This window comes from Puma concolor, chromosome B4 (assembly GCF_028749965.1).
Source record: "Puma concolor isolate L17-30 chromosome B4, mPumCon1.1.hap2, whole genome shotgun sequence".
Classification (NCBI taxonomy): Eukaryota; Metazoa; Chordata; class Mammalia; order Carnivora; family Felidae; genus Puma; species Puma concolor.
Window position 1 is genome coordinate 79350386 of NC_141673.1, and position 12027 is coordinate 79362412.

The following is a 12027-nucleotide window of genomic DNA, read 5'->3' on the forward strand; positions in this document are numbered from 1 at the left end:
GAAGCGGCAGACTGTTTTCCGTAAGGCAGCATGGCGGCCGCCTGCCGGAGACAGTAAGTGCCGTTTCCCTCCCGGAGAGAAGCCACTACTGTTTTTTCGTACAGCAGCATGGAGGCCGCCTGTGGGAGCGGCCATAGAATCACGCCCTGGGGAAGAGGCCGCCGTAAAGGAAGCGCCGCTTCCTCTTCTCCCTTCTCCCGCCTCCCACCGGCTGTCGTAAAAGGGTGAATGGAGAGCGAGTTGTGGGGGGTAGAAAGGGAGGACAGGGGGCGCGGAGTCAGAGTGGCGCAGCAAGTGGCTGCAGGTGGCGACGGTGGCGGGGGGTGGGGAGTGAGGTAGTCCAGGGGTCGCGGAGGAGGAGGCTGAGTGGGTCAAAAGAAAAACTAAAGCTGCAGTCTGGCCTACTGGTCCGGGGGCCGCGGAGCCCCCACCCGGGGAGATGGACCTCAACCGAATCATCCAGGCGCTGAAGGGCACCATCGACCCGAAGCTGCGAATTGCAGCTGAGAATGAGCTCAACCAGGTGAGGAGCGGGCCTGCGGCGCCCCCCTGGCACCCCCCGCGGTCTCGCCCGGCTTTCCCTCCTCGGCGCCCCTGATCTCCACCCCAACGGGGGCTTCGGACCCTGGCGCTGGTCTCGGCCCGGCTCGCCCCCCGCCCCGGGGTCCAGTTTAGCGGCACTCCCTGGATCTTTTCTGAACAACTCGCGCACCTGTTGGCCACCTTTGCATCTTTTCGTGTCATTTTCCTTCCACGGTGCAGTTTGTTTAGCCCGTTTGGTCCGGAGAAAGAGGCTTTGGCAAGCTTTGCTAGTGTTTGCAGGGTGTGATTTCCCTAAGTTCGCTGATTTAGGGACACGGGTGGGAAAATTCACTTAAAATTCAAATCTGAGTTCGGCTTTACTCCAGACCAGCCCTTTTTAGGTGTTGCGGTGGGAAACCCTGCCCAGCGCCTGCTTCTGTGGGCTTGGTAGGACTGTTTTTGACACTGATTGGCAGAGTTTTGTTGGACTGCTGGGAAACGCTGCCGGGAGAGTGCTGGGGGAACAACAGGCAATTTTCATGGTGGTACTACTTTACAAAAGACACGTCGAGTAATTTGTGTTTGGAGGGATGTCTTATAAACGCTAAAATGTGTAAGACTTTCTTTTATCTTCTCTGTTCTTACTAGCCCTGATCTTGTTCCAGCGTTACCACTGACATTTAGAAATTGTAATGATCCCAAAATCTACCTTATGTTTTCCCTCCTCACCTGTAAATAATGATAGACCTCTCACGAATTAAGAGTGACAGCTGGTTGATTTTGGGGGGTACTCTTTAAAATGTAAAGGAATCAACATCACCTGGGAACTTGTTGGAAATGGAAGTTATGGGGCTTCACATTTAGAGAATCAGAAACTCTGGGGTGGGGCCTAATTATGTTTTAATTAGCTGGCTAGGTGATTCTGTGCTTCCTGAAGTTTGAGAGCAACTTAAGTAAAAGTTTCTGTAGGAGTTCTCTCAAGTTTGCCCTGGTTGGATTTGACTTCAAAGTGCAGCTATGTGTTTTGAATCTTTGAAATCCAGTGGGAAATCTGAGTGGTGCTTGGAGTAAGTGTGAATTCAGGATTCTGAAGAGATAAAAGGGAGAGTGAAAACACTGGTTGAGTTAAACTGAAGCCTAAAAGAATGTGTTAGTACCTCAAAAAGAAAAGGACTCTTGCTCACTAGTGGAAAGTTAAAGTCAGTACCTGTCCCAGGCTTTGCAGAGTAGAGGTACTATATGTTGATTGGCCAGAAGACTAGCAATCCAGGGGTTGGTTAGAAGGAACAAAGCAAGAGCTGAACTTGCAGTCTACTAGTATGAACAGGGGAGTTGGCCTATTTGTGACCCCCTTCTCTTCACAATGAGGCCAGATGTTATTTTGATAGTGTCAGTAGGGATCGTATCTTTGATGTCATGTTATACCTTCCTGCCTCTGTTAGCCTATCCTTGCTTTGTTTCTGATTCATCAGTATTTAAGTGCAGGCTGTATAGAAGGAGAAGGTTGGTGGGAAAGCCTGCAGAACTAGGAGAGACACTTGGGGCCCAGTTCTGCATTTTTCTTCATGGTATTTCAATCCAAAACCATTTCGTCCTGACTCTGCCCTGCCCCATATCCACCCATTTCATCACAGACCATAATTTCCTCTGCAACTTCTAAAACTAGCTTATTTCTGTGCCACTCGTTTAGTATTTATATTTTGTGTAATGCTTTGGATTGTAATATGCTCTGAGTTGTGTTTTGTTTTGAACTGTCTGTAAGTAGAAGACAAGTATAATGTTGCATAACCTTATAGTAAAATATGGTTATAATGTTGGGTTTTGTATGCTTATTCTTTATCGCCACTGTAACATCTTGCTTTGTTGGATAAATGGGTGGGTCATCTACCGTAAGTGATTCGGGTCCAGTTCATTTATTTTAGTCTAGGTCCCCCCTCAGCAAATAGGCTGAGGAAATGGGAGCAGTGTATTGATGATTCGTCAATTGTTAGGTAGAAGAGTAGGCAGTTTCAAAACAACAGCCTGTGTTCTGAAGGGTAAGTTCTTGTTTGAAGCTATATTTTTCTGTAGCCGACATATATCTGTTACCAGTGACTGGTTTCTTTTTTTTTTTTTTTTTTTTAATTTTTTTTTTTCCAACGTTTATTTATTTTTGGGACAGAGAGAGACAGAGCATGAACAGGTGAGGGGCAGAGAGAGAGGGAGACACAGAATCGGAAACAGGCTCCAGGCTCCGAGCCATCAGCCCAGAGCCCGACACGGGGCTCGAACTCACAGACCGCGAGATCGTGACCTGGCTGAAGTCGGACGCTTAACCGACTGCGCCACCCAGGTGCCCCACCAGTGACTGGTTTCTTGATTACCGTGTATGATGTTGTATATACGGGAAAATGGATTTTCATTTTCTCTCATGATATTAAGAATGCATCCTGAATATATTCCTCCTTGCCTCTAGACCCAGAAGTCCCTTTAGCAGCAGCAAAGGAAAGTACAAATGGGTAGATATCTTGCTTCAGTAACTCATATAGAAAAGTATCTTTTTCTTTTTTTTTTTTTTAAATTTTTTTTTCAACGTTTATTTTATTTTTGGGACAGAGAGAGACAGAGCCTGAACGGGCGAGGGGCAGAGAGAGAGGGAGACACAGAATGGGAAACAGGCTCCAGGCTCCGAGCCATCAGCCCAGAGCCCGACGCGGGGCTCGAACTCACGGACCGCGAGATCGTGACCTGGCTGAAGTCGGACGCTTAACCGACTGCGCCACCCAGGCGCCCCGAAAAGTATCTTTTTCTAAAAAAGCATTCTCCACATGGCCTTAATAGGGAAATAAAGATAATTACTTTCATTGCCAAGCTTTGGAATCCCCGCTTTTCCGTGCATCTATCTATATCATTTCTGTTGCCCTTTAAGAGAGATTGCTTATATGAATAACATATTTATTGAGTTATAATGCAGGCACTAATACAAGGCTCTGCTTTCACGGAGGTTGCATTCTAGTGGGGTTTACAGACAAGTAAATAATATAATTTCAGGTCATTAGTGCTATAGATAACAAAGTCCCGGAGAGGCAGTGTTGGGGTGTACAAATAGGGTGGTCATTCTCCTGAGTAGAGACCTAGATGTTGTGAAGGAGTGAAGCAACTGAAGGACTGGGAAGGCAACAGAGGGAAGAGCAAGTCCAGTAAAGGACTTCAACTTGGATGTTGGAGGACTAGAAAAGTTAATGTAGTGGCAACAGTGAGGCAGAGAATGGGAAACATCAGATCGTTGCTTTAAATGAGTTCTCATCAGATGCAGAATTTAGGTAAGTAAGCAAACTCTTATCTATCTATCTATCTATCTATCTATCTATCTATCTATCTATCTGTTTATATATCTATTTAATTACTTAAATGCTTATTTATTTTTGAGAGAGAGAGCATGAACAGGGGAGGGGCGGAGGTGGGAGGGAGATAGAGGACCTGAAGCAGGCTCTGTGCTGACCGCAGAGAGCCGGATGCAGGGCTTGAACTCATGAACCATGAGATCATGACCTGACCTGAGATCAGGCTTAACTGACTGCACTACCCAGGTGCCCCAGTAAGCAAACTTTTGTTTTCAGAAAGCTTCACAGATACAAAGTAAATATCAAGAAATTTTTTTTTTTTCTTAGAAACTTGAAGCCCAAGGTGGAAAAAGAAATGGGAGAAATATTTGTGAGGAAAGTAGTATGAGACTCTATCTGAATTTACCCTTGAATGTTTTAGCTGGCCAGATTAACATAGGCTGAATCAGGGCTGAAAGGAGAAGAGAAAAAGTTGTACAAGTTCATTGAAATGGCAAGCATTTGCAAAAAGAGGAGTTCCAAAATGTGTATAAAGGCAGTAGTGTTGAAATAAAAGCAATCTCCACAGTAAGTCTTCTTAAATAGATACCATTAATCAAGTGTAAAGATTTTGTACTTTGTATATTAAGTATCTAACTGTATGGATTAGAACTATAGATGTTTGTTTTTTTGTTTTCTTTTTATTCATTTTGAGAGAGAGAGAGAGAGACAGAGAGATGAGCGTACAAGTAGGGCAGGGGCAGAGAGAGAGAGTGAGAGAGAGAATCTCAAGCAGGCGCCACGTCGTCTGTGCAGAGCCCAGTGTGGAGCTCGCTCTCTTGAACTGTGAGATCATGACCTGAGCTGAAATTAAGAGTTGGCCACTTACACAACCAAGCCACCCAGGCATGTAAAACTGTAGAGTTTTTTTTTTTAATTTTTTATGTTTATTTTTGAAAGAGAGAGACAGAGTGTGAGTGGGGGAGGGGTAGAGAGAGAGGGAGACACAGAATCTGAAACAGGCTCTAGGCTGAGCTGTTAGCAACAGAGCATGATGCCAGGCTCAAACCCACAAACCGTGAGATCATGACCTGAGCTGAAGTCAGACACTTAACCGACTGAGCCACCCAGGTGTCTCAAGTAGAGTTTTAATCTTGATTCACTAAAGGATCTTTCATTATCATAAACATGAGTTGTTTAATAAGAATGTAAACATAGGTTAGATTGGGTTAAATCTGTATTAATTTTGACTCCTGTAAACTGCTGTTAAAAGAAATCTATTTTCTTAAAAACTACTTTAAAATGGTGGTTTCAATGGTAAATGAAAGAGAATTTACTTTTTTTTTTTTAACTTTTTTTTCAACGTTTTTTATTTATTTTTTGGGACAGAGAGAGACAGAGCATGAACGGGGGAGGGGCAGAGAGAGAGGGAGACACAGAATGGGAAACAGGCTCCAGGCTCCGAGCCATCAGCCCAGAGCCTGACGCGGGGCTCGAACTCACGGAGCGCGAGATCGTGACCTGGCTGAAGTCGGACGCTTAACCGACTGCGCCACCCAGGCGCCCCGATAATTCAAAATTTTATAGAAAGATTTGGAAAGCATAATGTTCTTGGATGGAAAGGATTGATATTTTAAAGATGCGGGTTTTCTCCAGATTTTTTAGTCAAATCCTTATCTTAATAAATGCTATTATGAATAAATGAATAAGAAAGGTGATAAATTAATAAGTTGAGTGGCATACTTAAACCTAACAGTATATTGAAAGGGATGCCACCATAGATCCAGGCTCCTGGGAGAAGGTAAACTGAACAGATTCTCTGCATCATTGTCAGCTTTAGCCTCACTGAGAATTTGAGTCCTTTCTGGGAATGTCTGTGGGCAAGGCCAATTGTAAGCTCTGGGAATGTGGCACGGTGGTAACATGGTCCAGGTAGTAGACATCTGGAGGGAATATGGTCAGAAGGAATGGGCTGCTCTGTGCTTTTTAACTTTTTAAAAAAATTTTTTTTAATGCTTATTTATTTTTCAGAGAGAGAGCAAGCAGGGGAGGGGCAGGGAGAGAGGGAGACACAGAATCTGAAGCAGTCTCCAGGCTCTGAGTTGTCAGCACAGAGCCCTATGTGGGGCTCACATTCATGAACTGTGAGGTCGTGACCTGAGATGAAGTTGGACGCTTAACCAACTGAGCTACCCAGGTGCCCCTGTATTTTTTAACTTCTAAAGTCACCATGGCCAAATCAGGAGTAGTTCAAAGTAGAACATGTGTGTGGGAAGTGACCTAGGCAGCAGGACCTAGGCAGCAGGCATTCAGTATAGGCTCACTTGGGCATCAAGTCTATTTTATTTTTTTTATTAAAAAACTTTTTTTTAATGTTTATTTGTTTTTGAGAGAGAGTGTGAGCAGGAGAGGGGCAGAGAGAGAGAGAGAGAGAGAGAGAGAGAGAGAGAGAGAGGATGAGAATCCAAGCAGGCTCCTGTGCTGTGCTGACAGCTCAGAGCCTGATGTGGAGCTTGAACTCATGAACCATGAGATCATGACCTGAGCCCAAGTCAGATGCTTAACCAATTGAGCCACCCAGGTGCCCCTGGGTGTCAAGTTTAAAAGATGCTCCACCAGCAGAGGGCAGATGGTGATGATACCTCTCAACACTGTCTTGTGAGGCACATTATTCCAATCTGGACTGGTTCCTCTCCATAACTTCCATAATCTCCATAACCTTCTCCTCTCCGTAATTAACATTATCTTGTCTGTTTTCCTGCGTTGGATCTCCTGTTTTCTGTAGCCCATGTTTTCCACGTTTCTGTTTGTCAAAAATAATACAAGCAAAATTGAAGCACAAATAAGCTGGGAAGAAACACTTGGAATGTATAGGTGCAATAAAAGGTTAAGATTTTAAATTCACAAATAGCTCTTAGGATTTTTAAAGAATAAAACAAATATTTTATTTAAAAAAGGATAAAGGGAATACTCAATTTGTAGAAGAAAACAAATAGCCAACCTTTTTGTTGATAAAATTTCAACCTAGTAGAAATGATATGAGAGTAAGGTTTTAAAGTTTTGAAAGAATGATAATGCTAATCCTTGTATTGGATAGATGGGGGTATTCTACTTTAGGGAGTGTAAATTGCTACATAGTTTCTAGAGAGCATTTTTGACAATGTATGTTAAAAAAACTGTAAAAATGTTCTTACTCCTTTATTCATCAATTTGTTACAATTTTGATTTGAAGTATTTTGGTAATCTTAATTTTGCCTTGGAGAATTTCTCTCACTTTAAAAGTTTTCCTTTTATTTGCATAGTAATGTATTCAGTTATAGTGTTAACAGTTACTTGTTTGTATTGCCCTATTTTATAAATATTTCTTTGTAATTTCAGTCCTACAAGATTATCAATTTTGCCCCCAGTTTACTTCGGATTATAGTCTCTGACCATGTGGAATTCCCAGTACGCCAGGCAGGTGAGTAGGTTTTTTTATCTTTTATAAAATTATTTATAGGTAAAAGTACAACTAGAGTTTTATTTTAATTCTAAGTATCTGTGATTTCTTTAAAAAATGGAAGTACACACAAAGCATTTCTTTTTTTTATTTAAAAATTTTTTTTTAAATTTTCTTTATTTTTGAGAGGCAGAGAGAGACAGAGTATGTGTGGGGGAGGGGCAGAGAGAGAGAGGGAGGCATAGAATCGGAAGCAAGCTCCAGGCTCTGAGCTGTCAGCACAGAGCCAGATGTGGGGCCCAAACTCACAAACCTCGAGAACATGACCTGAGCCAAAGTCTGACGCTCAACCAACTGAGCCACCCAGGTGCCCCACACATAAAGCATTTCTAATGGCTTAGAAACTCACTTCCTTTTCCCCTGGAAACTTAGAGGTAGATACTGAGCTCTTACATCTCCCCTGCCTCTTCCTCTTCTTCCTTTTTACCTGTGGATTCCTTGGTAACTTTGCCATTTTTTCCCTTGGCTTTCACAATTTTAATAGGTTAATCTCCATAATTTTTTTTTTTTTTTTTTTTTTTTTTTTTATTCCTGGTGGCCCACTCTTTGGTCCCACAGTTTAAGACTATGAATTTATGTATGTGGGTTTGAGCTCCATTCATAAGTCAGATCATGGAGATAATATGTGCACAGATGATCCTAAACACATGTTTGGGGAGCAGGACTTTTGTTTTAAACATGAAACTTAATTTGAAGTCTCTGGGACCTTATGGTAGTTCCATGATGCTGTGTATTCCTCTTTTTGCCTTTTTAATGAGCTGGTCATTAAAGCCCAGAAAGTAAAAACTGGTGAAAGCCTTGGAGTGTCATGAGTCCTGAAAAGATAGTAATTTCAAGATAAAAGGAGTAAAATGACAAATGCTAAAAATCTGAAAAGACTTTTTTTTATTATGTTATTGTTATATGCTCATTGTAAATAATTTGGGCAATACAGAAAAATACAAAGAGGGGGCGCCTGGGTGGCGCAGTCGGTTAAGCGTCCGACTTCAGCCAGGTCGCGATCTCGCGGTCCGTGAGTTCGAGCCCCGCATCGGGCTCTGGGCTGATGGCTCAGAGCCTGGAGCCTGTTTCTGATTCTGTGTCTCCCTCTCTCTCTGCCCCTCGCCCGTTCATGCTCTGTCTCTCTCTGTCCCAAAAATAAATAAACGTTGAAAAAAAAAAAAAAAAAAGAAAAATACAAAGAGGAAAGTAAAAAAAATTGCCCAGTATTTTCATTGCTCAGAAATGGCCATTGTTAATATTAGGTGAACATTAATTTTTGCATATGTTCAGGTAGAAGTACAGATTAACAGTTTTTTTTTGTGTTTTTTTTTTAATTTTTTTTTTCAACGTTTATTTATTTTTGGGACAGAGAGAGACAGAGCATGAACGGGTGAGGGGCAGAGAGAGAGGGAGACACAGAATCGGAAACAGGCTCCAGGCTCTGAGCCATCAGCCCAGAGCCCGACACGGGGCTCGAACTCACAGACCGTGAGATCGTGACCTGGTTGAAGTCGGACGCTTAACCGACTGCGCCACCCAGGCACCCCCAGATTAACAGTTTTATAGAGATGAGTTTATACTCCATATGCTGATGAAAGTATTTAATTTTCCTTGAACATAACAAAGAAAAAGGTAAGGAATCATTAGCTTTGGGAAAATACTTAACAGCAATATGTATTATTTCCTGTAGAGGGTAGCCTGGGTGGCTCAGTTCATTAAGTGTTTGTCTTCAGCTCACGTCATGATCCGTTTGTGGGTTTGAGCCCCACATCGGGCTCTGTGCTGACAGCTCAGAGCCTGGAGCCTGCTTCAGATTCTGTGTCTCCCTCTCTCTCTGCCCCTCCCTTGCTTGTGCTCTGTCTCTCTCTCTCTCAAAAAATAAATAAACATTAAAAAAAGAAAACAAAGGAAAACCTATAGAGAAACATACGCATTACAATTATTTGTTACTTTAATAAGGTTTATAAGACTTCTGTGTAGATTTTTTGAAACCATAACTCTCAGTTGTTTAATCTTTGTTTCATAAAATAGGGCTGTTCCGAAATAAAATTTTGCTAAATGGAACCGATTTTAATAACCTAAATAAGTATTTATTGGGCCATTGTGAAGTTCCTGTGAAGCTTTGTAGAAATAGTATTTTTAAAGCTCTTAAAGCATTTTGTTAATTTAATATGTCTTCTTTACATGACGTATAAACATTACAAAAACTCATTGGATTGCCCTTAATTCCACCCCCATTGATACCTATGATCAACTAACTGTTGGTTTTAAAAAAAAATTTTTTTTTTTAATGTTTATTTATTTTTGAGAGAGACAGAGTGTGAGTAAGGGAGGGGCAGAGAGAGAGGGAGACACAGAATTGGAAGCAGGCTGCAGGCTCTGAGCTGTCAGCACAGAGCCCGACGCGGGACTGGAACCCAGGAACTGTAAGATTATGACCTGAACAGAAGTCGGATGCTTAACTGACTGAGCCACCCAGGCACCCCACTACTATAGTTAATTTAAACAATTTGATATATATATATATTTTTTTTTATGTTTATTCATATCTGAGAGAGAGTGTGAGCGGGGGAGTACTTCAGTTTAAATCTTTTTTTTTTTTTAATGTTTATTTTATTTTTTGAGAGAGAGACAGACAGAACATGAGGAGAGGAGGGGCAGAGGGAGAGGGAGACACAGAATCTGAAGCAGGCTCCAGGCCCTGGGCTGACAGCAGCAAGCCCAATGCTGTGCTCGAACTCACGAACCGTGAGATCATGACCTGAGCTGAAATCAAGAGTCAGATGTTCAACTGACTGAGCCACCCAGGCTCCTCAACATGTAGAATTTTGAATCTTCTCACCAAGTTGCTTTTGCTTACTTTTTGTATCAGTACTGCATTAAATGCTAGATTCCTCATATCCTCTATGCAACTTTGAATCTTAATAACTTAGGTAATTAAGTTTTGATATAAAATGTAAACGGCATTTGTAGGCAATTTTTCTTCATAATTTATGTAGATTTCAAATCTGTTAGTCACAGGACAGAGTTTATCTTGGTGGTTCATTTTTTAATTTATTAGGTAATTTTCTATCCTAGAGCATCCATTTTATCATAGAATCTGAAATACACAGTGTAAAATTCTACATTATAACTGTCCTAAATTTGAATGCTACTTATAAATTTTCTGTCCTATTTAATCTATGATTAAAATACAAGGATGCTCTAAGAACCTTATGGTGACACCCAGACAAGTAACTTGTGTTATCATGACATTTAAAAAAGAATGATGTGATCTTTGCTTTGACAAAAAAAAATAAGCCTGCAGAAAACTGTAAAAAATTATGCTAGTGTTGACTGGAAAGACATAGTTCTGCAGAATATTCAGTTCTTGATTTTTTGGTTTGTGGGCAATACTAAAATATTCTTACTACCATCAATCAAGCTCATTAGTGAATGTCCCTTATATTACCTTACTGTGAAGAAATAGGAAAAAAAAAAATGTAACATTTCGATATTGGTAAGCAAAATAAAATAAATTTGGATGTTCTCGTTTCCTTTTGAGGTATTGAGAGGCATAATAGCATTATTAATATCATCATGTAATATGCAGAGAAAGGAACCCATTTTAAATTTAGTACAGTTATGATTAAGAATCTCTCAAGTGACTTTGCTTCCAGTTTTTTACTCCTTGCCTGTGAGGAGACCCTCTAATATATGTAAACTTAGGTTAAGAAATGTCTTTTCTTTAGTACATTTTGGAGTTACTGTCAGCAGAAAAGTAGTTTGGATTTAAAATTTGTGACCCTTCATCTTGGGGTTGTGAATTCAAGCCCCATGTTTGATGTGAAAATTAAAATAAATAGATTAATCTTTATTAATAATCTTTATTAATAAGATTAAAAATAAAAGCTTTAAAAAAAAGATTTAAAAAAAAAAGTGGTAGTTGAGGAGTGGGTGTTACATTAGACCCAAAGAAGCATTGTTAGTGTCTGGTGCGGGGACTGTCATTTAAAGAATAGCATGGTTACTGTTTTCTGTCAGTTGCTTGCTTTTTGTTCTCCTGGCTTTTTGTATGTATTTTTTTTTTTTTTAATTTTTTTTTCAACGTTTATTTATTTTGGGGACAGAGAGAGACAGAACATGAACGGGGGAGGGGCAGAGAGAGAGGGAGACACAGAATCGGAAACAGGCTCCAGGCTCTGAGCCATCAGCCCAGAGCCTGATGCGGGGCTCGAACTCACGGACCGCGAGATCGTGACCTGGCTGAAGTCGGACGCTTAACCGACTGCGCCACCCAGGCGCCCCCTGTATTTCTAAAAGATGGATAGGGAGAGGATATAAAAATTCAGCTTATAGCTAAGCGATTCACAGGTGATTCTTTAAGTTTAACCTTAATGTTCTAAAATACAGAACCTAGAAAAAACCAGGAATATGCCTCCGATCAGTCCAAAAGCATTACAAGAAACTCTTCCATTAAAATTCATGGGTCTTGTTTGTATGAAGTTCCTTGGTTCTTAGAATCTATTTGATTTTGTTTTGGATATAATTTACACACTTTATTTGATTTCCTAGCCATTAACAGATTCAACTGAGGGGGGTCGGCTACTAAATTACAATGAAAATAGAAAAGCTTAGAAACGTCAACTCAAAAAGCACAGCATTTTGCTTCCATGAGTTCATAGTGGCATCCTTTCCCCTTTGACATTCTGGGACTGACTGACCTGTGTAGTTGTGGGTCTG

The 12027-nt window shown here is 41.1% G+C and overlaps 1 protein-coding gene across 4 annotated transcripts in view; it reads left to right on the top strand.

Moving 5' to 3' along the window:
- The first annotated feature begins 218 nt into the window (after positions 1–218).
- The window catches only part of IPO8 (importin 8), an 87739-nt gene continuing 75930 nt past the window's right edge, over positions 219–12027 (top strand). The window contains exons 1-2 of one of the 4 annotated variants that reach the window (XM_086713722.1): positions 219–523; positions 7203–7284. In XM_086713722.1, the coding sequence (XP_086569848.1) occupies positions 440–523; positions 7203–7284 (166 nt within the window). In that variant the 5' untranslated portion in view covers positions 219–439. Of the gene's footprint in view, positions 524–3306; positions 3825–7202; positions 7285–12027 lie in introns of those variants that run through there. The other 3 variants (XM_025930292.2, XM_086713724.1, XM_086713725.1) reach the window with 3 other exon arrangements.